General features: G+C 38.0%; 3 protein-coding genes across 4 annotated transcripts in view; 1 reads left to right on the forward strand and 2 right to left on the reverse strand.

Annotated features, from left to right (window-relative positions):
- On the reverse strand, window positions 1-8,596 carry LOC107597996 (T-complex protein 1 subunit gamma-like). Its single transcript, XM_016289233.1, has 14 exons — window positions 8,474-8,596; window positions 7,843-7,904; window positions 7,702-7,752; window positions 7,510-7,572; window positions 7,324-7,420; window positions 6,989-7,106; window positions 6,087-6,273; window positions 3,177-3,326; window positions 2,962-3,094; window positions 2,785-2,866; window positions 1,948-2,128; window positions 1,440-1,685; window positions 491-622; window positions 1-395 (listed from the first exon to the last, which is right to left on the reverse strand). The coding sequence occupies exons 1-14, from the start codon at window positions 8,499-8,501 to the stop codon at window positions 297-299; spliced, it is 1,629 nt and encodes a 542-aa protein (XP_016144719.1). The 5' UTR covers window positions 8,502-8,596; the 3' UTR covers window positions 1-296.
- A 617-nt stretch (window positions 8,597-9,213) lies between these two features.
- On the reverse strand, window positions 9,214-14,695 carry LOC107597998 (protein disulfide-isomerase A3-like). Its single transcript, XM_016289234.1, has 13 exons — window positions 14,290-14,695; window positions 13,858-13,936; window positions 13,605-13,722; window positions 13,012-13,119; window positions 12,718-12,847; window positions 12,242-12,355; window positions 11,988-12,113; window positions 11,731-11,913; window positions 11,491-11,599; window positions 11,289-11,417; window positions 10,378-10,457; window positions 10,193-10,250; window positions 9,214-10,103 (listed from the first exon to the last, which is right to left on the reverse strand). The coding sequence occupies exons 1-13, from the start codon at window positions 14,430-14,432 to the stop codon at window positions 10,014-10,016; spliced, it is 1,467 nt and encodes a 488-aa protein (XP_016144720.1). The 5' UTR covers window positions 14,433-14,695; the 3' UTR covers window positions 9,214-10,013.
- Window positions 14,696-17,083: 2,388 nt separating this feature from the next.
- Window positions 17,084-26,158, forward strand: part of LOC107597999 (platelet endothelial aggregation receptor 1-like) — a 34,535-nt gene continuing 25,460 nt past the window's right edge. For both annotated transcript variants that reach the window (XM_016289235.1, XM_016289236.1), the window contains exon 1: window positions 17,084-17,315. The gene's annotated coding sequence lies outside the window, so the exon portion shown is untranslated. The remainder of the gene's footprint in view (window positions 17,316-26,158) is intronic.

Consider the following 26,158-nt stretch of genomic DNA (forward strand, 5'->3'; position numbering starts at 1 on the left):
GATATTGAAATTTATCACTGGTAGGAAATACAAAGTGAAGCACAGAGATAATAGCACAAACATCCTAATCCAATCCAGAGTTGTTTCATTTGCCAGAGAAAAAAAAAGTGGGGCCTAGAAGCTTCTGGCCTAAGGACACAACACAAAGCAACAGTGCAAATGGCTTTCTGATGAGAACATTGTGTTGGAGAATGAAGTTTTGCACAAATAAATGCTTCTGTAACTTTGCTATTCATTTGCTGTATTACTGTCCTTTCCGAACTCTTGTTCCTTCATCCTCTGTATTTCCTGTTCCTCTACTCCTTGTCCTCCATCGGTGCACCACCCGCCTGATCATCTCCCTTCTTCTTGTGACCAGAAACAATGTCATCAATGCGCAGTAACAGGATGGCCGTCTAAGAAGAAAATGAGAAAATCCATTAACAGTCATAAGAAAAATCTTCCTCCTGGAGTCTAAACCAGTTTTTCCTCAGTGAATAATCCTTTTTACCTCAACTGCAGTTTTGTATGTCTGGGCTTTAACTGCCAGCGGTTCCAAGATCCCCAGCTGCTCCATTTCAGCAAGAGTTCCTGTCTCACCATTGATACCCCATGAGGTGTTGCCCTCCTGTGTGTGCTTGGCCTGGAGAAGAGATGAGAAACATTAAAGTAGGGCTGCACGATTATGACAAAAAAAATCATAATTGTCGATTATTTCCTTGAGATTGTAATTGCGATTATTAATTACGATTATCACAATTGACAAATGATGTTTATACTATTGTTTGAAGCCTGTTCGGCCAATCACAACGCACTGGGTCAGCTGGCCAATCAGAGTAGACTGCGCTTGTCGGAAGGAGGGACTTTGTAGAAAATGAAGCGTTTGAGAGAGGTGGGGCATAGAGGACCTACAATAATGTACAGTATTTGAAAAATAATCATAATCATAAGCATGTCAACATATTCTGTTACACCAAATACACAAAATAATGATCTTTAAAAAAACGAGCTGCGCCAAACCACGTTCATATTCGCGCAATTTTTTGCGCAGCTCCTCAGTGAACAACGGCTCTGTGTAGTTAATGCTGCTCCATGTGAAAGCCCGCAGGTGATGGAGATTTACCGCTGATTACAGAACCGGCTTTCTGACAAGATGCGCGTTAAATATCGCATGCGATTAATCGTGCAGCCCTAACTAAAACTAAAATTAAAACAATGGAAAAACCCTTAAGATAACCTGTAGAAAGATCTTAAGCATGCGGAATAACATAAGTGGACTTTAAACGATTAATTGCTGCTTTGAATGATTAAGTAATTGTGGCACTCGTAATTGAAATCACGATTAGAAATTCGATTAATTGTGCAGCCATACATTAATGTCAACTGAAATGCTGTTACTCAAGAGAAGCAGCAACATACCGAGATAAAAATACAAGAACTGTGCTATTGAATCAACTTACCCTAATGGACGTGAGCACACGTATTGCCGAGGCTCCACAGTTCTGGATGAGTGTACGTGGGATGACCTCCAGGGCCTGAGCCACAGCACGGTACGGCCACTGCTCTACACCAGTCAGCGCTCGCGAACGCTCCGTCAGCCGATGGGACACCTCCATCTCCACTGCTCCACCGCCTGGCAACAGATGCGGGTCCAACAGGACGTTACGACAGACCTGCATGGCATCCTGCAGGTTTCGCTCCACTTCCTGAGAAAGATCATCGGTCAAACAGTGACAAGTCAATTAACCTGTGCAAAATCCCCTGATACCAGAGAACTCTGGCTGAGCTGATCAAATATTCAACAAACGGCCTGTTGAATTATCTCACTGTAGAGACCTTTGTGAGACTCTTTATAATGATTAAAAAACATTCTCATTAATCTTCCTCTGAGCATTGCATAGTCATGAATTTTTAACAGTGGCCCCAGTCTCTTCATCTGTTTGGTTCCCTGTTCCTGTCTTTTCTCACCGCTAAGATCTCCTTGCTGGCCCCTCTAAGCAGAATGGTACAGGCTTTGGGGTCTTTGCACTCGGTCACAAAGGTGAAATACTCATCGCCGATCTTCTTCACTTCAAATAAGCCAGCTCCCATACCCACATCCTCTTCACGGAGCTCATCTGTTCTGCTGGCAATACGTGCACCACATGCTCTAGACAAGCAGAAGTAGAGAGTATCAGTTAACTTAAAAAAAGAAAGGAAAAAAAAAACCTTATTGATTTATGTAATTTAAAAAATGCTGAATAAAATATATTACATAAACTTAATAACATTTTAAAAATGAAATGTTTAAGTTGAAGTACTAAAACTTCTAGAAATAAAAAGATACACAAAAATAAAAATGACAAGCAAATAAAACTACTACAACTTAAATTAAAATGGAGAATGAAAATAAAAATAAAAGCTTATTTAAAACATTAATAAAAACTATAATAGTATATAAATACTAAAATAACACTAATTACCATTCACTAATGAATCATTCAAATCAAATTGTAAACCATTTTGCCAAATTCATTAAGAATCAAATCATTCTTAAAGTTTGTCACTCACAAATCAAACACCATTACACTTCACAAGCAATATCTAGGTATATATGAATACAATTTATATCCACTAAATACATTGCCATGATGAACATTTTAAGATTAATTTTCACATTTAAAATTTCTTATTTCCAGGTTTACCAATGAATTAAGAACAAACATTTTTATATTTTGTGCATGCACGTCTGACAAAATAAGCACTGATGCAATCAACTACACAAGAAAAATTCTAATGTATTGACAAAAGCACATATTTCTGCACCTTGCAATACGGTTGTTGTCCGTCTTTCTGACACGACGGATTGCAGTGATGTTTGCTTTCATCAGATAGTGCTGAGCCAGATCTAGAGAGACAACAGTTTAATACAACTCCCATGATCTAAAAAAAGACCACCATTGCTTCTCATAAACACATGACTGCATGAGTGCTCATATGTACCAGAGATGCCCTTTTCAGTGAAGATCAGGTCAGGTTTGAGACGAATGATGTCTTCACAGATCTGCTGGATGTACTCTTCCTCCATCTGCAGAATGCGGGTGAAGTCTTCCTCACGAGTGATCTCAATATCAGTCTGAGAGGAGCGAGAGGCCAAAGGTCAGTGTTTTAGATGTTAGGCATTCAGAGGAAGATTGTGGATTCAGACAACACCTCACCTGACTCTCACCCTTCTTGTACTCCAGAGAGCAGTCCAGCAGAACAATTCTGGGGTTCTTGATGAGTCTTCGCATACGGGGATGAGTTACATCCTTATTTACCATCACCCCCTTCAGCACACATGAGTCCTCAATGAAGCCACCAGGCACCTATTCACACACAAAAAGTGCAATTAGGTATTGCTTAACATTTAATCAGTTTAAAGACAACATGAACGGCAGGTCGTAATTTTCTCCATTGAGAATGAATTGGATCATGTATTTCGTATATTGGTTAATATTATCTAAGTGTCCACACAACTCGTGACATCAAAAATAGCCTTATCTACAGTGGCCGAGAGCTCAACGCACTGCAACTTAAAGGTGGGGTAAGCGATTTCTGGTAGCCAATGTTGACATTTGAAATCACCAAAACAAATACACCCCTACCCCAAAAGGGTCTCGCCCCTATTTTGATAGCTCCGCCCCACACATACGTACGCAACCCAGGCGACGATTAGTTCTGTGAAACAAAGCAAAACCAATGTTACATCGTGTTTACACCAGACGCGAGCGACGCAGCAAAATACTATAGGACTCATAATCAGTGATGCTGTCTACACCATAGATATACATATCTATGGTCTACACTGGATGCGGTGCGGCACAACAAATCCCCAACAGAAAACTGCTGCTGCGTTCTATTCATGACGTATTGACACAAATTTCAAATGATTTTCAATGGTCGCTTTGTCGCGTCCAGTGTACTAGACAGACTTTAGCTGTTGCGGCGCAGACACGGTGTTACTCACCTATTGAGAAGAAACACAGCAACCTTGGCGTCCGATTGCAGGCCTTCCGCTCCATGAGTTCTCTCCAGCGCAGGAAAGCTGATCCGATACTTACACGGGTCCTAATTCTTGCCTTAAGCCTTCTTTTGTTCCGCAGACGTTTTCCTCTTTTTATATTTATCTGCTATTTCTATCTTTCTGTCGCTCGGCTAATGTCCATCCTGTGCACTGAACACTCTCCTCCACATCATGAGTAGACACTCCCCTTACTGCAGATTGGCTACAAGTTTGTTTTGCTAGTCGGCCCGAATCAGTTTTCTAAAGCGTTTTTGAAAAATCACTTATCCCACCTTAAAGGGTGCTTTCACACCTGTAGATTGATTGCTTTGTTCCGAAACGGGGATTAAAATTATTACAACGTTGCTTTTTATTCTTGGTGCGGTTCGCTTTTACACGGCAAAGTTTCAAAACGGACCAAATTTGTTAATACAAGTCACAAGAACAGCGAGTAAACTGTTCTCTCATTGGTCAAAGTTCCACGGTTTATTTTCCGGGATTTCACTGAGCTGTCATCCGACAGGATGGAACGATAACAGCTTTGCGGGCTTATTGTTGGGTTTTTTTTTTTTGTAGCTGTCGTTATAATAATTTATCATTTTGAGCAGGAGTCCAGGATTGATTGGGAAAACATTTTTAAAATGCACCTACTAGGAAGAAGAACAATAAGACGGCATTATAAAATAAAAAATGTGCGCTTTGATTTTTGAATGGCAAAGACGTGCTCACCCACAGACATTCACAGGTTCATTTTGAGGTATTAGCAAAACAACAAAGCTAATGCTTTTCACGGAACTTACGTAATTACCCATCATAAACTGTGATATAGCCTGGTCCGTTGGATCGGATTGCTTTCTCACTACAACCGAACCGCTCCAGAGTTCGTTTTCAATCGAGCCGAGACCACCTCATTTAGGCGATCTCGGACCAATTGTTTTAGTGCGGATCCGAGCGCGATTGCCATGTTCACATATGCCCAAACGAACCAAGCTAAGGGGGGAAACGCGCCAGGTTCCGAAACAACAGGCCAGGTGTGAAAGTACCCTAAGAAAACACATGCAAATAGAAAGCACCAGCAAATTCAGAAAACACCATCAGTACTTTAAATACTCAAAATACAGAAACGCGCTGCAAATACTCAGAACACAACCAAATACAGAAATGTGCTGCAAACACACACACAACGCGACCAAATACAGAAAAGAGTTGCAAGTAGCACAGCCCACAACGTTTCAAGGGGTGTGAAACATTATGTAAGCTGGCTAACTTTTTAAACTTCCCTTTACGAAAATTAACCATGGTTTTATTATAGTAAAAGTGTAGTAACCATGTTTTTTGGCCAATTGGTTACCATTTCCATAACCACAGTTGTAGAAATACCATGGTTAAACTATGGTTAGTGTAGCAAAACCATGGTTAACCTGTGGTTACCATGGTTTAACTATAGTAACCATGTTTTTTTTTTGTAAAATTTTCTTTTAATTTTCATAAGGGAAGTTGTAAAAGTTAAAGTTAGCCACCTTACATAATGTTTCACAGTTACAGTAATTGTGTATTTCGTCAGCTTATGTAGGCTAATAATATCCAAAATGCTAAGGAATCATATCATATCAGGATGTTAAAGTGAACAAAACTCTCACCTTTCAGAGTTGACATTGATAAGCATGTCCCAGCCAGGTTTGTCGCTTGTGGTTCCCTTAAACATTTTTGATGTGGGCTGTACGTATTTGCAGCGTGTTTCTGTATTTGGTTGTGTTGCGAGTATTTGCAGCATGTTTCCGTATTTGGTCATGTTGTAGGTGTATTTGCAACACGTGTTGTCAAACTGATGTTGTTTTCTTAATTTGCTGGTGTTTATTCTATTTGCATGTGTTTTTCATTTGCGAGCTCTCTCTCTGCCATCGTACATATCTGATAAAATGCAAGTAATTTTATTATGATTAAAGATATCTGGGAAAAAACATTCTGGAATTACATTTAAAAATTCTGCATATACATAGTAAAACTAAGTAAGAATATATACAGTTTATTTTAATTTCAGGTTACAAGAGAAAAATGGAAAATTCTTTAGGCTGTGTCCTACCTTCTCGACTTTGGCATACTTCTTAATGTCGATCTCCTTGCGTCCGTTTTCCTCCAGCTCAACAGTACGGACAGCATCTAGAGCAATGTTACAGGCCAAGGTGGACCAGCGGCTGAGCGCTTTGGTGTTGATGGCAGAGTTTATTATCTTCAACATCATGTCACGATTATTCACGTCTACTGGAGTGCTGTGAGGTCGAGGAAGAAGTAGAAAAACTATAAGACTGCAGAGTACTGAAACATCTCAGCCCACTATAGCCAAGCATCCACCGATAAAACTCAAAGGAATGAAAAAGGAAATTTCACCTAAAATTAAAAATGCCGTCAGAATGAGAGCCCAAACAACTGATAAAAAACCTCACAATCCATATGACTCCAGTCCATCAATTAATGTCGTGAAGTGCAAATCTTTTGTTTATAAGTAACAAATCCATCATTAAGGCATTTTAACTTTAAACCTTTGCAAAATATGAGTTAATCCTCCAGTGAAAAAGTTCATGCTCTGTTGTCCTCTTATATAAAAATCCAGAACTGTTTCTCTCCTGATTCAGACAAAACGACTTTTTCACCGAAGAAAGCAATGTTATGGATAGAAGAGTTGTATTTTATCCAGAAGCAACGGTTTGAGGTTAAAAATGTCTTGATGGATTTATTACAGACACGCAGCTTTTCGCTTCACAAGATGCTAACTGTCGAACTGGAGTTGTGCTTTTTTCAGCTGTTCCACTGGTGAACAAGTGATGAAATGCTCCAAATCTGTTCTAATGAAGTAACAAACTCATCTACAACTTAGATGGCCTGAGGGTGAGTAAATTTTCAGCAAATTTTAATTTTTGGGTGAACTACTCCTTTATTGATTGAGCGCTCAGAGAGAAGAATTAAACTGGTTGTATGTGTGATTACCTGATGTCTTTGAGTATGTTCAACATGTCATCCAGAGCTTGTCTGTATGCACTTATCACCACGGTAGGATGCATCTGCTGTTCCAGAAAATGCTCAGCCACCGACAGCATCTCACCCGCTGTACACAGAATGACACGTTAGGATTGGAGCACAAATGCTATTGAACAAATGATAGCATACAAACATTAATTGTTAATTGTCACATTCATTTAAATGTAACTTAATCATCCTGACACCTATTATTAATAATAATTATTTAATATGACTAAATTAGAAAAGATATTACTCAAGAATACATTTAATCCTACACCAGTGAGAACACCTTTGACTCTCACCCAGAATAATTACAGAGGTGGTCCCATCTCCAACCTCCTCATCCTGTGTACGGCTAATCTCAATCATGGACTTGGCAGCAGGGTGCTGGACCTGGATCTGCAAGTCATCAAAAAAAGAGAGATTATATCAATATTCAATAAATACAAAGCATTCATTTTATTAAACAATTCAGAGTTCATGATCACCTCTCTCAGAATGGCATTGCCATCATTGGTCATGACGATCCCACCCATTGGATCCAGAAGCATCTGCGCACAGAGAACCAATCATTTCATCATACATTTGGAGAATTTCTAGAGAAATATCATACCTTTCATAATTTCTTACAATAGACAATGCACTAAAATACAAGAGTGGTCTGAACGTCAGAAACCCACCTTCATCATAGCCCTTGGTCCCAGACATGTCCTGATGATGTCAGCTATGGTCTGAAAAGAAAAGATGAAGCAGCAAGTAAGTGATTTTTGTCTCATCTGACATGTCTATCAAGAGGAAAACAATAATAATAACAGACCCACCTTGGCCGCAGTGATGTTTCCTATCTGGACCTTCCGTCCAGATTCTCTCTTGATGTTCTGACCTGTTATGAGCAAAAATAGAGCCAGTGTAGATTAATATGATGAACCCCAATTATTTTACTAGTTTAGAAAACGCAATTATTTCAAATAATAGAATATTTAGCACATGCTAACTGAGAAAGTATCAAATATGTTATCGGTCTTCTCCTAAAGATGAACAGGGTGCAGCTCTGGTTAGCACACCCTCTGTGCCGTTAGCCTGATGCTAACGCAACTAATTCATTACTTGAAAATCTCCGTTAGACAGAATCGACTGGCCCATAAAGACAGCACATGACTGAGAACTGAGCAGCGCTAGTTTTATTACTGGCTGTGTAACTTGTAGTGGAATGCCTTAAATTATATTACAATTAATAAGCACTGTTAGCTACGAGACTAACACAATGACTAATCTGAACACTGACATGAGCTTGTCAGACACGCGAGGCCCCCGTGCCACACTAGTTAGCTTAGCATTCTAGCACCGCTGCATGAATAAAACTCTTATTCAAACTGTTACCAAATCCAGCGGCGGGTCATATGAAAGCTACACTTGCGCATTTACAGATGGCATAATGAAATAAGCACTCACTAAGCACGAGAACCGGTCGGCCCATCATGTTTGCGGCGTGGTTTAGATCACCGGTACCGGAAAAGGCGCACAACGGCGAGAGGAGAGGACGAACTAGGCGTGGCTGGGGATTCAGGCACACACTGAACCAATAGGCAAACGAGACGCCTTTGACATGCACATATCTCCACCAATCAAAGAAAGTCCACCAACGCTTGTGGGTGGGTGTAGACTAGAGCAGAACTGAAAAGTTCTCGAAAGAATCCTGCAATAGCTGTCGAGATGAATATTTCCTAGATAAAAACTTACATTTTACTTACAAATAATTAAACACTCAGTTTCAGATTTACATCCAAAAAGAGCAAAATCTATATTTTGTTAAACAATTATACTATTTTATATTATCTAAAAATAGTTTATATCTTTTTTTTTTTTATATATATATATATATCAACTCCTCACGTTTACACCATAAAACATTTTTAAAGAAAATTTAAAAAAATAATGGAAAACATATTACAGTTAAAACTCTAAAATAGTTAACAAGGTTAAATTACCATATAAGGTATTATTAAAAATACTAAAACTTAAGTTCTACAACATGAATGTACTTTTAGTATTAGTATTATTAATTAAATATATCTCAAATTATATTTTAGGTACAACTGCTTTTGGATTTTTTTAAGGCTTTTACTATGTAACATTTAGAACAATACCACAAATGTATAACAAAAATATGCTACAATACACACACAATCAGGTGTCTGTCCATTCCTTTATTATGACTGCAAACACAAAACACTCCCCTTTTTGATTACATAAACAGTTAAAGTAGTAAGTGTCAAACTTGTAAAAGATCACTAGGGCTGGGAGCAGCGGTTAACATCTCATGTCCTCACATGTATGGATGGAGGAAGCGATCCAAGATAAGCCCTTACAGACATTTGACTTGACAGACATACGGAGGTAGGAGAGGTACCCCAATTCTTTTCACAGACTGCTTTTGCACAGTCATCAGCTGCTTACAGAATCTCGAACACATCCTATAGACTTGAAACACAGTTTTATAGTAATATCTGAATGGACTATGAAGAGATTGTGTAACTATCGTACCAATGCAGTAAAGAATTTCAACATTTTGTAAACTAAGCCAGCAGTCAGGAGTGAGGTACAAACTTAACGTAAAAGCATTCAGTCAGTGGAACACTTTAACATGCTACAGTAACATATATGTGATAAGTGACCTATAAATAGTCTCTCTTTAAATAAAGAGACAGGAAATTAGCATATTTCTCATATGCAGTGCATTTTGTTACAAAAGATGGAATAAAAGAACACAGAGGCAACTTGGCAGCAGATTGTTAAATAACGGATGTAAAAACAGTATTTTAACTATAAATTACATTCCTTATGTATCCAGTAGTGTATTGACTAACATTTTACAAGTGATGCATTTTATCATGTGTATCAACTAACGGTCATGAATAGCTGCGAGTGACATATTTGGCTAAGTGGATTTGTGCATTTCTCCACCTGTTAAATTCAGCATCTTATTGTCTGTTTACAGTTCATCCCTTGACTCGTCTAAGATGAGCAGATTTGTGGCCTCTTTCTTCAAATAGGTGATGAAGTCACTAACCTCACGACCACCCTATGGGACAAAAACATTTAAGTAACATTGTAGTAATTTGTCTGTGTGTATATGTGTGTGTGTGCACACTTGTGCATGATGATATTCACCTCATATCGCCGTGGCTGGTCTTTTTGTCCAGAGGACGCAAAGTAAATGGTTGGAAATCTGCAGTTTGGGCCAAACAAATCCAAAAATAAAAAAAAGAATAAAAAAGAAAAACAGCTGAATGTCACAATGTTTGTTGTAATGAACTATAAATAGATCAAAGACATAAAAAGAGACAGAATGTTACCCTTGGACATCATAATTTGGGGGCACATCATTAGCCGTGGCGTCCATTTTAGCAATGACAATGTTGGGGTCCCCAGAGAGCTAAGACACACATAAAATAAAACATTCATCTCATTTCATTCAGCAAGAATGAATAGAGTAAAGAGTGAAGACATTTCTATTTGAAATGCTGTTCTTTTGAACTTTTTATTCAGAAAAAAAAAATCCTGGAAAAAAATATCATGGATTCCACAAAAATGTTAAGCAGCACATCTGTATTCAACATTGATTAAAAAAAAATAGAAAATGTTACTTAAGCACCAAATCAGCATATTAAAATGATTTATGAAGGACCATGTGACACTGATCACTGGAGTAACAGATGCCAAAAATTCAGCTTTGCCATCACCGGAATGAATTACATTTTAAAATATATAAAAAAAAATTATTTTGATTTGTAATAACATAACTAATACTTAACAGTATTAGTATTTTACCATGTTTTTGATCAAATAAATGTAGGATTGGTGAGCATAACAGCCTTCTTTCAAAAACTTTTTTTTTTTTATTCTTACCAATTTTCAAACCCCTAACCCCTGATAAAAATGCTTTATACTATATATATTGTAGCGTCTGGACCAATCAGACACACCATTTTTCATTTTATTTAACAAATCAATTATTCATTAGATTAACAAATCGTCACAGTCCCCTCACCCAATAAACTGGATGCCAGCATGTCTGCCACCAGGCCTCCCTTAACCAGGAAATTAACGTTCTTAGAATTGACAAGACAGTTGACCCTGAGAGGTCAGCTAAATATCTACAGCGGATCTAAAATATTCATAATTAATTATAACTAGTTATGATTAATTATTCATATTTCCCATGAGCTGATTCGTTACAATATACATACACATTGTGTTAACAGACCTTTTCTCCAAGCTCCTTGTATATGGGCTCCAGGTTCTTGCAATGGCCACACCAGGGAGCGTAAAATTCAACCAACACATCCTTCTCTGGATCATTCACAATCTCATCAAATGTGTCTGCAACCACAACCTGTGGAACCACATACATGATGAATACCAGAAAACATTTAAAAAAAACAAAAAACCTTTGTGTGTCCATGTACCTTGACAGGGTCATCGTTGTACTCTGGAACAGGCTCAGATTTCACATATCGTTTCAATCTTTTTGCAAAGTAATCCTCCAGGAACCTCTCCAAGGACTTGCCATCTCGCCTACAGAACCAAACACAGAATGAAGTTCTAAAGTCTTTTGGACTTTTCTCAAGTCTATTAATTGTGTCTTACTGGGTGTAAGCAGAAAAGCTCTGGGTATAGAAACTAGTCTAGTGTGTTGCAAAACTCACATGAATTCTTCCTGCATGGAGTACTTGTGACCCTCTCTTGTCCGGATGGTGACGAGGGGAATGTCACCTCCCTCAGACGAACCCAAAACAAACTCCTCCTCAAGCTCATCCTGGAACTCCTGTCGATCTGCCACTGCAAAACTCAGACCCCGATCCAGGAACTGTGTCACCACCTTCATTATCCTGAAAGAGACTATGAAAAATGAACAGATATAAAGAGAACGATTCCACGGATATTCCAACGATTGGGTGCTCACCTGTTCCTCCAGTAGTTTGTGACTTTGGGATTTCGTAAGTAATCTACATTGTAATATGCTGTAAGCAGATCACTTCCTCTTAGAATGTCCCTATTTTCTGCGGTTAAATGTGGACAGAGACCAAATCTAAAAGCAAAGCAAGATGAAAACAACAAGACCAAGAATCACAATCACAATAAATCAAATTGCATTTTTAAGTGGAGTTCAAACCGTTTAACCAATCATCCACAAAATATATAAGCATAGAAACTTACACATTGTCTCTGATGAATTTACGGAGAGAGGAAATAGAAATGGATTCTGTGTATTTCACCACATTGTCCTCAAACTTGCTGTTTAAATGGGGGGGACGAAACAGCAGAACACACCTGGATGGAAAAGGTAGAGAAGAAAAAGCTCAAAATATTTTAGACATTTCAAAATGTACAGTTCATCTTAACATTTTCAAGTCATTAAAACTGATATTTCATAGCTTATCTGAGGTGTGCATAACCCATACACCTGCTCATCTTTGGATAGCTAACCTTAAAATTACCTAAGCTATCACATATGGCATGATATTTGAGCCTAAATATTTCTGCCTATATAATTTTCGAGCTAAGTCTATTTTTGGTTAGAACTACTTCTGACAGCAAATGAAAAAAGAAACATCAGGGATATACTTAAACATGAAATACCGATCTTAGTTTCTGATAATGATCGTGTTTCCTTCATGCTCTGTCATACATACTCTCCATCTACCCCATATTTCAGGCCTGTTCCCACATCAGTGGAATGAGCAAATCGATAGCTATCCCTTAGGGCACTGGAGACCTTCAGAAACTCTGCAAGCTGTGTACTGTCTTCCCCAGAGAAGAAGCCTGAGCAAAGAGACAAGAGGGCAAAACAAGAAAGGAGAGAACTTGAGCTTTCTTCAGTTCCAAGAGAGATTAAAAGGAATGCAGAAGTCAAATCTGATGTGTTTTAAGCTTCTGCTGTAGGAGCGATTTAAGATGTTTTGGCAGGTTTTACAAACTCAACTCACCCACCACACTGGCCTCATTGTTGTCGACAAAAGAATCCAAATCTGCCTCACTGAGCAGAGCCACAGAACTTGGACCTGCTTGCTTTTTCATGTAGCTCACAATGCCATCTGTTTCAGATCAGATCACAAAAATAATTATAGCCAAAAAAACAAAAACAATATGAAAACACACTGACAAGTTTGGGATAAGTAAACATTTTTGAAAGAAAAAAAAAACATTTACTTAGTAAAGATGCATTCAATTGATCAAAAGTGACAGTAAGGAAATGCATAATTGTACAGGATTCAAAGAATCCTAAAAAAATATTAATAGATTTCCACAAAAATATAAAGCGGAAAAACAGTTTTCAACACTGATAACAAGAAATGTTTCATGAGCACCAAATCAGCAAATTAAAATGATTTCTGAAGGATCAGAAAAATTCAGCTTTGCCATCACAGAAAAAATTTTTTTTTGTAATTATATATTAGCTGTATTTTTGATGCAGCCATGGTGAGCATGAGAGACCTTTAGAAAACATTATTTTTATTTTAAATCTTACCAACTCCGAACTTTTTGAACAGTACTGTATGTGTGGACACAAAATATCAACCTGCTGTTCTGGGGCCATCATAAGATCCAGCTTCCTCTCCATTGCGGAAGATTTTTAGGGTGGGATATCCACTCACTCCAAAACGCTCACACGTCTCAGAGCTCACAGTGCAGTCAACCTGACCAAACATGAGGAAAGAGACACATTTACTACACAAATATATAAAAACAGAATCTTGCAGATGGAGTCATCTGTGTGAGGCTGAAGATTTGAGCTGGGTAATAGGAACTGGTGGGTCCATCACCATCCTCACCTTTGCCAGAGGCAGTGTCCCTTTCAGCTTTGTGGCAGCAGCCTCGTACTCAGGAGCAAGCCTCTGACAATGACCACACCTGTGGTAACATCATATGAGGAATGTTAACGATACATTAAAGCATTGTACCATTTAACTGCAAATGCAGGTAAAATCCAGTGTTTCGGGGATTTATTATGGTTTAAATTAAGAGAATTGTGCATTTGCATCATAATTTAAGTTCATGCACATCCATATATCATAATTTAAATTCATGCACTACATGCATTAACAACCATTGTTGTTCTCACTAAGTCCAGACATGAACATGAAAAACCCAGCTTACGCTCTGGTCACTGTACAAACAGTTAATTACAACCAAACTACAATCTGGCAGCAGCTGGAATTGCACTTTTATACAATTATAACAAATACATAATATCTGGGACAAACCAAGGTGCGAAGAACTCCACCAGCAGAGTCTCGTGCACGGCTGCGCTCCGTTCAAAGTCAGAGTCGCCGAGCTCGAGCACATCGCTGCCCTCCGCAGACCACGCGGTCAGTGCTAGACAGATGATAAACCAAGGTAAACGCATTTTGACTCGTGTCAGCGGTGACTATGCGACGAATGAATATAGAAGTTCGCCCTGCTGCGCAAGTAGCAGATGTATGGATCGCCTAAAGGTCCACAAAAGCACAGTTCCCCCGTCAGAGCGCGTTTGATATATTCCGTACACTGGTGCAAAGCCATTACTTGGCATAACATGTGCCTCAAGTCGATCGCGTGGTGCTGCAGCACCTGGGATTTATTACGCTCGGTCAGAGCTTTAATCTTTTAGATACGGCTAGTTGTTTGAAAATCAATAAAGTGTTCAAAGACCACAAGTCAAAGCAGGGGAAGGTATGCACTGATTTATTTTAGCACTAGGGGTCACCATTATTCAGTTATATCTTATTTAGATAAGAAGCAGCTTTGGCTTGGTAAAAGTTTGCTCTTTCGAGATTTTGACTTGGCGGTTGAGACTGCCCTGTTGAAAAAAACAGCATTGGTTAGGTATGTTTTGACGCTGGGATGCTGGTTTAAGCTGGTCCTTTGCTGGTTTGTGCTGGTCATGTGCTGGTTTAAGCTGGTCCTTTGCTGGTTTGTGCTGGTCCTTTGCTGGTTTGTGCTGGTCCTTTGCTGGTTTGTGCTGGTTCTTTGCCAGCACATGACCAGCATAAACCAGCAAAAGGACCAGCATAAACCAGCATCCCAGCGTCAAAACATACCTAACCAGCCTATGCTGTTTTTTTCAACAGGGTGGACAGACATTAAATCAGTAGAAATATATATAGAATACAATAATTATTGTTATGAATAAGATAAACTCTTAAATAGACATTATTCAGCCGGTTCTGACTGTAAGTGTAATATTGCTTAATTATTAAAAGATAATATTAAGCTGTTTTAGACGAGTATAATGGTGTTTCCTTGAATAAATCAGTGTCGAATGATATAATTGAGTGAGTGATTCAATTACATGTTTGTATAAAATATAGTGATAACATAGTTTTGGGACGCATTAGACATTTTCAGAAATGCAAAAATATTTCTATGTACTTATTTCAAGATTTTCTCGGAACTCCTGGGGAATTTCAAGACCTAGGCTACAATGTGCAAGTGAAGTTCCTGACAGATGATAAGCTAATGCTGACTCAGCCCATCTTTTGCTGAGTGTTATGAATAAGACGGAAACCCTGTTTTCCTTCATTCTCGATTATTTCCCTAATTATAGTGTTATCTACAATGCATGAAGGGGAAATATGTCCTGGAGCATCACTTATCATTAAAGCCAGCAGGAAACCATTCTCATGGACCCTTCAGTGCAATGGCTTACCAATCATAGTTGTTAAAGCCTTCTTTTGGCCAGCCATTTTTGAACAGACATTCTGAATAGTAATTTAGAAAGAGGGCTGCTTTGTTGATGTTCCAGATCCAGAATTTTCCATTTTACTCCCCCATTTTTTTAACCAAATCCCTAGTTTAACTTTCCAGACCATCCTAAAACAGACAATCATTGTAGGCTTATTTCAGTTTCAGATCATACTTTTTATTTAATCTCCAAATCTAAATCTAAGGTCAATGGTTTAAAATCCCTTGTGAACATTCCTAATATGTGCTCACGGAGATGGCGTGGGATAGGCTAAATGAGGGATAAATCAACTACTGTAGCTATAATAAATCAACAAATTAACTATATTATCTATAATAAACTCCTCCAAGTTAATTATTTCGATTTCTTTTATAATGTTTGACCCCTGACTGACAGAAACAACTACAATGGATAGTCACATTTCTACAAATATTTTGTGGTAAAATAGAGGGGAAAACATTCATATTTCAATAACATTTGCCTACTGATTTTTATTAAACGAATCCTCCTTTCTGTAAGCAGCTAATGAGTTCTTACGTCTGGTGTTTTGCATCCAATATCTTCTTATCTGCCATATATGTTATGGAGAGTGAGGAATTGATGTTCTGACTAAACCATCAGTCAGTGAAAAACAGGAACTTTTGCTCATGTGTTACTGGAAGGAGCTACAAAATGTAATGCTTTAAAAGAAAAATATTATTAGGTTCATTACGTAATTACTCCCATTATTTTAACACATCATTGGGGTCTCTGGAATCCCAAGCATACAACAGTATAAATCTCAACAGAACATTAGGCTACTAACATTATAGTGTAAAGGCCCGTTCACACCATGGACGATAACTATAAAGATAACGATAAAGATAAAGTTCTAAAAATCGTTCTCAATATTAAAGAATAGCAGAGTCCACACCACAACTATAACGGTAAAGACAAAGAGAAACGATATCGTTGGAATCACTTTCAAAACTATCTTTCTCCAGCTGAAGAACGATAAAAAAAAATTGAAAGCCAATCAGAATGCTGTAACGAGCTCGAGAATGTAAAGCGGCAGACTCGCGTGCGCTTAGAATAAACAGACGATATCGTTCGCTGGTGTGGACGCTAATATCGTTATCTTTATAGTTATCGTTCTTGGTGTGAACGGGGCTTAACAGTGTATGGAAATGTCAATAAACATGAACTATGTTAAGATTGTATTGTATAATGTTTTGTAATGAGAGTTTTATGCCAAACTGTTAAATAGACACAAAGCTATAGTTAGAACTAAACAGTGAGAGGGAGAGAATACAGTAGGCGTAAGCGCGTGCCCACTCACTCCTCGCGCACTCGAGGTTCTGTCACTGTCGCGCGCTCTCCAGCGCAAAGCATAGAGATACAGAGTGATTACGCGCACATCGGCTTAGCGATCACTTTGGGAGCAAGGCATAGCTTCAATATTTATTTTCAAGTTTATGAAGTTTACAAAAGGACATACGTCTGCACGAGTAGGCTATCTTAATTGTCCTCGGGACAGAACACTCCAGAACATCGCTCAATAAAGTTCGATGCCACTTCTCCAGTAAGGTAAGAAAGTTAACGCTAATGCGATGCAAGACTTTTCAAACCTGCAAAGGACATGACCGATTTCCTGAATGTATTCACTTTTGTATAGCCTACTTTTCTTCGCATTTTTGATAAGATTATGTGATTGCTTTTTCTTAGGGTTCACTCTCAAATTTAATACAATTTTCAAACAAACTATATAATTCATGCAAACCAAAATTGTAGGCCTATAATTAATAGTTTGCTGTAAATGCACTTCAAAACAGAATAAACCTAACCTACATTGGTAGATTTCATTAGCTTACACAACCTTATTTTAAAAAACTAAGCAAATATCTGAAAAAATTGCGCTTTTCCTGTAATTAAGGTGCAATTTGGCTGTTGAAACATTGATGTCCATTTTTATTATAAATGTTTTTTAGACCAAATTAAACACAGATTAAATTTTTAAATTTGCATAAAACAGCATAAAATATATTGTTAAAAAAGTACATGTCATTTGTATTTAACACCTTGTTAAATGTGTGGACCACCTTGTGTTATGTGAAGGACAATGGTGGAATGACACAGTGCCCTGAACACATTTGATCTTTTTGTGAGTCATATCAAAGGCTCTGCCAATATTTTTTGTTCTTTTGTAGTTGATTTTTAGCATTGCATGCTATTTGAGTGTTTCTTACCCACAACATTTTGGAGTGTCAATCACTTGCAGATACAAACAAACCCCAGCACTGCAATTGGCAAAAAAGCACATTAGATCCAGGAGATGCCGACCTTGACCTTGGTTCTAGATGATTCCAGACAGTTACAATGAGTCCACTACCTGTTTCACCATCTTTTTGTTCCAGACCACAATATCCCGTAAAACAGGTCAGACTTATGAATAGGAGCTCAGAAAGAATCACTAGTACCTGCCAATGGTTTCACATCTGGAGAGTAGAGACTTGAGAGAGTAGAGAGTGTGATTTCCACAGGAGAAACGTTTCACCTGGACAGCAGCATACTGAGGTCCTTGTAAAAAACATCTGCTGTGGATATGATTTCTTTGTTGGGCCGTGAGCACTGGGTTGGCAGACTCTTTAACTGAAATTCTTTGGATTACACCAGGGGGTCTTGGTTCAGTAGTTCACAGCTGCTTGTGTTATGAGATCATTTATGTCATGAAATTAATTGTAAATTAGCAGCTAATAAACTGGAATGGTTTTCTGTAACGGAATCTGATATGTAAACAAAAAAAAATAGAATTTAATATCTGATTTTAAATTTTGTAAATTTTTAAAATATCTTTTTGTTTAAATAATTAGTTGTAACCTTCTTCATGTCAAAAAGTGACTTTATATGAGTTCAGGGTGAAATAAAATAGCACAAAGAAAAGAACATACGGAGGTCAGTGGTGATGAGATGGGGGTGTTGTGTTAACGGATGAAGACGGTGGGTAATATTTCCACCACATGCTTACATAAGCCTCTCTAACTCATGCTTTTTGCAGGCAGAGGCATAAGGAGGGCTTTGGATCTGTGGGCTTCTGCTTAAAGCTCTTCCCATTTCTTTATTTGTCCATTGGACTTTTTTTGCATTTTTGTTTGCACATCCCTGTTTATTTTCACTGCAGAACCACCACAGAGTTGTAGAGTCAGAGAGAAGATCTCTAATCTTTGCTCCGATCTGAAAGTCGGTCAGTCTTGGAGAGGTTTGAAGCAGAGCGGCAGAGCTGGTAGTCATTAGGAGAGTGGAAAGTGACTCTGATGTTGTTTTGCAGGGTCTGTTTGCACGGAAGAAAAGACAAACAACCCATCTAGGGTGAAATATAGAAACATAGATGTGTTTGTTAGTGGACAACTCTTGAAAAATGATCACGACAGCTGGCAGTAAAGCTCATTTTGAGACTGTTGCGATACAGAAAGGGCTATGATCTGCCATAGTTATATCTGTCATTTCCCTCAGTCAAAACAAAGTCATTGTTATGTAAAAATCCAGTCCTTCATATTTGGGATTGACATTTGAGCTCAGACCTGCAGCCATTGATTCTACAGCTGTCCTCCTGCCATCTCAATCTGCCAGTTGTATTTTAAATCAGGTAGACGACAGGGGGAAAATAATAACCCTCCTCAACTTTTCCTTTTGCTTTAGTATTATGGAAAAGGCATACTGGCACTGTGCTGAAGTTTGTCCCATGAGATCCAATCGGAAAATTAATTGTGGTAAAATATGAGGTGAGTACACACTGACTTTTATGTATGTGGGAGACACAGAAATAGGGAGATTTTACTATGTGTATTGTGAGTGTGCCTGTGGTGTCTACCGAAGGCAAATGGTCACTGGATGGCAGACCAAAGATGTTTCCTTTTGTTTGTTTCTGGTAAACACACTGGTGTTCTTCAGAATGAGAGGAGGAGACAGTTGAGGCCCGTGGACTCAGATATTATTTATCTTACAGACAATGAATTGTAAACACCAGTACATTAAGTAATGAATCCTCAAGCACATCCGATGCAAATGGAAATAAGATCTGAATGGAAAAAAATTCATTTCGTTTGGATTTAGATTTTATTGGCAGCACAGGAAATTGCCCGTGTTTCCTCTGTTACTCTTTCGGTCTTCTCTTGTGCCCAGGACATCCTGAGTCCAGCATCTGGCAAATACCTGCCCTCATCTCTGTCTCTCCTTCTCACTCTCATCCTGTTATTTCTGCCTTGTTGTGGAAGATATACGACCTACACATATCAGGTTTATAGCCTTTAGATGCATTTAATAGAAGCCAATTAGTTAAGATATGTAAACACACTACCATTTAAAAGTTTGGGGTCAGTATGATTTTTTTATAAGAAATTAGCCTAATACTTTATTCAACAAGGAAGCATTAAACTGTTAAAAAAGTGAAAGTAAGGCATTTATAATGTTACAAAAGATTTCTAGTTCAAATAAATGGTGTTTTTTTCACTCATCAAAGAATACTGAAAAAATCTGCAGAATATATAAAACAGGTATAGTAAAAGGTATGACGTAAAGTTTGTTGTCAGTATGTTATTTTAATACTTCTATTTAGCAAGGGCACATTCAATTGATTAAAAGTGACAGTAAAGACAATACGAAAGATTTCAAATAAATGTTGTTCTTTTGAATTTTCTATTCATAAAAGAATCTTTTAAAAATATGTATCACAGTTCCCACACAAATATTAAACAGCACAACATTGATAGTAATAAGAAATGTTTCTTGAGCTACAAATCAGCATATTAGAAAGACTCTTTAACATTTAAGAAACCTCTGGATTGGGGTTCAAATATTGTCTTCGTTGTGATGGGAGTGAGAGGAGGAAGATAATCTAGAAGCAATTCATGGAGTCACCTTCAGGGCAGACAGAGAGCGATGTGTTTCTTTTCCTCTAGTGAAAACCTTTACTTTCAAGATTCAGGAACATGTGGCTATTTTTCTCAGCTGTAAAAAGGCGATAAAAAGCCGGTTTTAATAAGGAGCAGGCTTCCTCCTCACTCTCCAGAAGGGCTCTGCAGCGATGGCCAGTTGAGTAAATCAGAAAGCTTTTAGAGGAATGTACTGGCAGCGAACGGACTTCCTCTAGGGAGATGAATGATAGCAAATGGGCAATGCAGTTATATTGTGTGGTACCAAATCCCTCAATTCCCTCAGCATTATCCCCACACATTTTATCAAAAGCTAGAGAGAAACAGCAGATCTTAAACTGGCAAACAGAAAAATATTTTAGTGTTGCTTTGCAAAGATATTTTGTTGGGAAAATATGAAGGCTTTGGTTTCATCACGCACCTGGATTCAGTCCTAATGCTTTTTCTGAGTGCTGCACTCCTCTTTGCACTTAGGGGAGGCTCAGTGCTTTATGTCAAACTCGCTTGAATAGATCCAGGCCTGATCCAAATCCCTGAAAATGTAATAAAAAAATTGCTAAAAAAAAAAATCTTAATAAATATAAATGTAAAAATATGGACGTGAATTCATTTATCACAGCATTAGCTTTATCATCAGTACAACCTGCTGCAGTTTGTCCATCTGTCTGCACAGGCATAGCAGCCACCTCATTCTGATCCAAATGTTTGCTATTCTGTCTCATAAATAAATGGGCCTCTTAAGGTAAATTCCTGTGTGGGACAGCTTTACTATACTCAAGACATCCAGTACTGTCCAGACTGTATAATAAAACAAGACAGACAAGGGAGAAAAAGCACACATATTAAAAGTTCCTTAACTGCACAGATCGAGCTAGAATCCATATTAGTGTTCACAAATACATTTGCCAGGCAACAGAATGTTGATTTAGACGGGAGGTGGGGGTGGAGTCTCACTTCAGTTATCTCACTTCAGTCTTGTGGCAGTTCATTCATTAAACCAAAGCAAAATGAAACTGAGATACTCAAAACAGTGAAAAGACTTTAGTGATACTGGTGATATATGATGCATCTCTCATGGAGATGATGAGGACTGTTTGAGCAGCTGTTAACAAAGCTGATTTAGTCATTTGCAGATCTGGATAAGTTTGGAAAAATGGCGAATTTCTAAATATTCAGTAAATGTATAATACAAAGAAAGTGGTTTTTATGGAGCAGGCAGATGACTGGAAAATGGGATGGAAATTCATTGGTCAGAGGTTTTGGGGAACCCTTTCTGAAGTACTAATCACTTAAATTCATGTTGTCTATTGTAAATTTCACATTTTGATGTTTGATGCCACTTTAAAATTCTAGATTTTAACTCATATTCCACAGTTGTTACATTGATGGTGCTGGCAGAAGTTCTTTCAAGAAAATGTCTCTCACTGAGATGTTGCTCAGCTGACTCCACACTCCACAGCTGTGATTCTGGGTCTCCAGACTGCATGGAGTGATGTTCCTTTGGGTCCTATTGGGACTGCGGCACTCTTTTTCTCTTCCTTTTTCTCTCTCTCGCATGTGTTCTGACTGTACGCCCAGACTCCTGAGGGCCTCACACGCACATACACAAGCCAGCTCTGCACTCATGGAAATCTGCAATCAATTTAGCCAGTAGGGGAGGGGGCGTCACACTAGAGACCCCCCATTTCAAGAGAGCTGTTTATATACGTAGGCATGCATGTGCACGTGGAGTTCAAGTACGCTCATGTGGGCTTGTGACGATTGACCTGGCTGTTTCTTTACACACATACACATTTGTTCAGCATTTCCTCTCTATGGATGACATAGTGTATACTTTGTTGAACTGACAGAGGAAACGCAGCACATCTTTGTCCTGTAAGCTACTGGCCAATCATTCATGAATTTGTGATTGACATACCAGCACAGCTGGAGCTAAAATTAAATCTTATCTTCTTCCTATCAGTCTTCGGCAACAATCGTTGCCACAGAAATTTCAGAGAGCAATTATCTAAACTGGGTCACTGTCCCAAGTGCAATAAACAAAAGATTATAAGAGTATTCAGTTTTCCTTTTATCCATGCAATGGAAGAATAGTGTCCACGCTTGTTTATGCTGTGTGAATTGGAAAACAAGGAAGATAAATCATTTTGAAGGAACATCATGATGTCATGTTTGGACATGTCACTGAAATTAAGAGGGTAACCTCATCCAACCCGATCTCATGAAAGTGCGTATAAATAGTATGCCAAATAAAAACGAAAACTCTTGGTATTGATACGCAAAAATTGACTTTTGCGTGTATATGCTACACGATGGGTAGGTTTAGGGTTGTGGGGTAGATGCACATCATATGTACGTGAAAACTGCGTATCATATGCACGCCAACAACTTTCGTATCATATGCACACGAAAACTGCCCTCATCTGTACCTTTGGGAAGAAACAAAAAGTGAAAAACATCCTTGTAATTTCTCTCAAAGCCTCTATATAAAACAAAAGCAGTTTACAGAACTCAAAATCTCAGACTGTCCTAATTATATGAGTTTGTCATGCACTGAATTTGTTTAGATTTAAAATTGCTTACATATCTTAATGCTAAAACTTACAACTCCTTGAATTCATGGTGTTTTGATTAAGGACAGTTGATGAACTAATAAGTAAACCCTTTTTAGTATATTGCACAGTAAATGTCGCATCGATTTGAGGTGAGGGTTTATACGTGTAGATAATATTTACATTTATCCATTTAGCAGACACTTTTATCCAAACTTAAAATACATAAAAAGGTAACCTAAAATGCTGACCTAAAACCCCCCTGACCTGATCTAAATTAACTGGTTTAATTTAGTCAAAAATATAATTTTACATCACTGAACCAAAATATATAAATTAATTTATACCAGCAAACCTAACTGTTAAGGGTTAAATCAGGTAGAAATAGTAACAATTGCAAGTCACCACCTTTTACAGTGTATGAAAATAAAAAAAATATTCATAGTGAATGTCAGGTTTATTAGAAAGCTAGACTGGGATAAAATATAATTAAAGATAATGAATAAACCAATATGTAATGTGAAAACCTTTTTTCACATTTGTTTTGTTTTGTGTGAAAATTTCCTCCCAAGACCATCTCTTGAAAATAATGTCAAGTAATGATGAGTTCATACATTGTGCATTGCAGCATGAACAGGTTAAATGAGTCATTCACAGTGGGCAGATATACTTGAGTGCATTTGTCATGATATTTGTGGGTGGACATCTCAGACCACACTGGAAGCAGAGAGGAAGAGGAGGAGTAGAGGAAGAAGTGAGTAGGAGGAAGAGGTAAGCTAGGAAACATTTCCGGTTAGATAAGGATGTGAAGAGTCATGCTGCGGTGTTCATCAACATTCCATTGGAATTATTGTCAAATTCCTGTTTGGAAAAAACATTCATATCAGGAATAAATATTCCAGATGTCATAGTTTTGTAGTATTCATGAAGGTGGATGTTTGATTCACTTTACACCTTTCTGTTTTTTACAAGAAACCTACAAGCAATAATAACAGTTATAATAGTAAATTAACTGACTTTCAATTGATAAAATTTACATTAAAATTGAATTTAAAATAAAAAAAGACTTTGAATTAAATGCAAAGCTTGCTTTTTCTGCTTTGGTTTTTGCCCCGACATGTTCTGGGCCATAGAAATTATGGCCCATGTAATTATGGTGGTGCTCGGTCATGTCTTTTTAAAAAGCTCAAACCTCAGAAGTGCCCATCTCTTTAACTTCTCTGCCTCTGAGGGTTTGGTTTAACAGTTTGTGAACGTAAGTGTGTGTGTTTTTATGTGAATATAATTTGATTTTGTGCGGTTGTGTGCACCTATACTTGAAAAAAATATAGTTGAGCATATTCATGTATATATATATATATATATATATATATATATATATATATATATATATATATATATATATATACTGTATATATATAAACCTGTGTTTGTATAGAAATGTGTTTTGTTTGTTTGGCCACCACGTGTCTTAGGCCTAGTGAAGCCACAGTCATGTAGTCTGTGGTTATATGGTCTACAATGTCTAGCAGGAACCAGCTGTCAAACTGTGAGGTCCCCCACAAGGCCTCAGGAGCTCTCGACTCCATGCCTTTAAATGGCAGAAAACTTAACACCACTTAAAACACTCATGCTGAAATATCACAACACACAAAGCCAAAAATAAAGTCTCATCTGTCCATTTTTGGTCGCACTGACTACGCTGCTTTAAAACGCCTTTATTCACAAAACACACCCTGATGAGAAACCTTTTCTGTTTATAGGTGACTGTTGTCTTCTCTGACTCTTCAAAACATACATCAGCATGTGATGACAGCGGCCTTATCGTATTATCTGTGCGAATGTAGTTTCCTCCAGTCATGCGGATATAGCGAGTATGACATAAGCCAGCTGGGCACAAACCCACCTTGGGACTAGAATCGGTTACCACTCACCAACAAAAAAACACACAAGGTCAAATTTGCCTCCGAGATTAAGCGGACGCAGGGGTGTGGTTGCTGATGGATATCTGGAATCAGGCTCTTCGATGCATGCGGAGCGGTCAGGTCGGTCTCGGCTGTGCGAGTGTGGAAGAGTGGTGTCTTGACCCCAGAGAGATGGCGGGTGTTAAGAGAGAGCGATAAAGGAGGAAGGGCCCCCACATATCCTGTTTTTCTCTTTTTAGAGGAGCTGCAGACCAGCCGCAGAGCAGAGCATGACATAAGCTTCTGTTCCATAGCCAAACCCAATGAGGCCAGACACTGTCAGTCTCACAGAATCCTACTGCTAGATCTGAAACTTTTAACTGTTAGTTGAACGAATGTTGAATTTCCTATCACCCCCCACCCCATGTCTTTGTAAACCTGTTTGAATTTCTTCTTTGAAGCACAAAAGGAAGAAACGTGTGCTTTTCTATGCAAATACTGTGGGACTGGAGCTTTCTGAAAGGAACACAATTTCAAAGAATATAAAAGAATCAATGCTGTAAATAACTTAAAATTTGGGTCTGCTCTCTCAAAGCTTTTATATGGTTTCAGAACAGGGATTATAATTTTTTTTTGTCAAGGACCACCTTCTAGCCTTTCATCAGTAATCTCGCAAACCCCCATCAAAAAAGTGTGACCATATTTTGACACTCTTTTTTGATACTGTTTTGGATGTAAATGATTAAATTGACAGACATTTGCAAGTTTTGTTTCCTACAAAGGATTGTAATTACATATCCACCTCATTGATTGCTCTTTTGTTTTATGTCTTATAAAACTCCTCATTACTATTTTGATGTGAGAAACTTCTGCAAACGATTCAGTGCATGAGTGAACAGTCCGAATGAATCAAACTGACCCATTTGACCAATCAAAAGAGTGATTCATTCACGAGCCTAGCGTCGCAAGTTCTGATTCTAAACAGCTGATCGAAAACCCACGTATGTATACTTGACACACACACGCACTTTATATAGACAAAATAC

Source organism: Sinocyclocheilus grahami, unplaced genomic scaffold (assembly GCF_001515645.1).
Source record: "Sinocyclocheilus grahami isolate Dianchi unplaced genomic scaffold, SAMN03320097.WGS_v1.1 scaffold242.1, whole genome shotgun sequence".
Classification (NCBI taxonomy): Eukaryota; Metazoa; Chordata; class Actinopteri; order Cypriniformes; family Cyprinidae; genus Sinocyclocheilus; species Sinocyclocheilus grahami.

Coding starts and splice junctions, on each gene's coding strand:
- LOC107597996 (XM_016289233.1), bottom strand. CDS start 8,501: ATGATGGGCCGACCGGTTCTCGTGCTTA. Junction 1,686..1,947: donor CCAGCAAGGAGATCTTAGCG/GTGAGAAAAGAC, acceptor GATCTTTCTCAG/GAAGTGGAGCGAAACCTGCA. Junction 396..490: donor CATACAAAACTGCAGTTGAG/GTAAAAAGGATT, acceptor TTTTCTTCTTAG/ACGGCCATCCTGTTACTGCG.
- LOC107597998 (XM_016289234.1), bottom strand. CDS start 14,432: ATGCGTTTACCTTGGTTTATCATCTGTCTAGCACTGACCGCGTGGTCT. Junction 13,937..14,289: donor GTGGAGTTCTTCGCACCTTG/GTTTGTCCCAGA, acceptor ATGTTACCACAG/GTGTGGTCATTGTCAGAGGC. Junction 13,120..13,604: donor TGATGGCCCCAGAACAGCAG/GTTGATATTTTG, acceptor GATCTGAAACAG/ATGGCATTGTGAGCTACATG.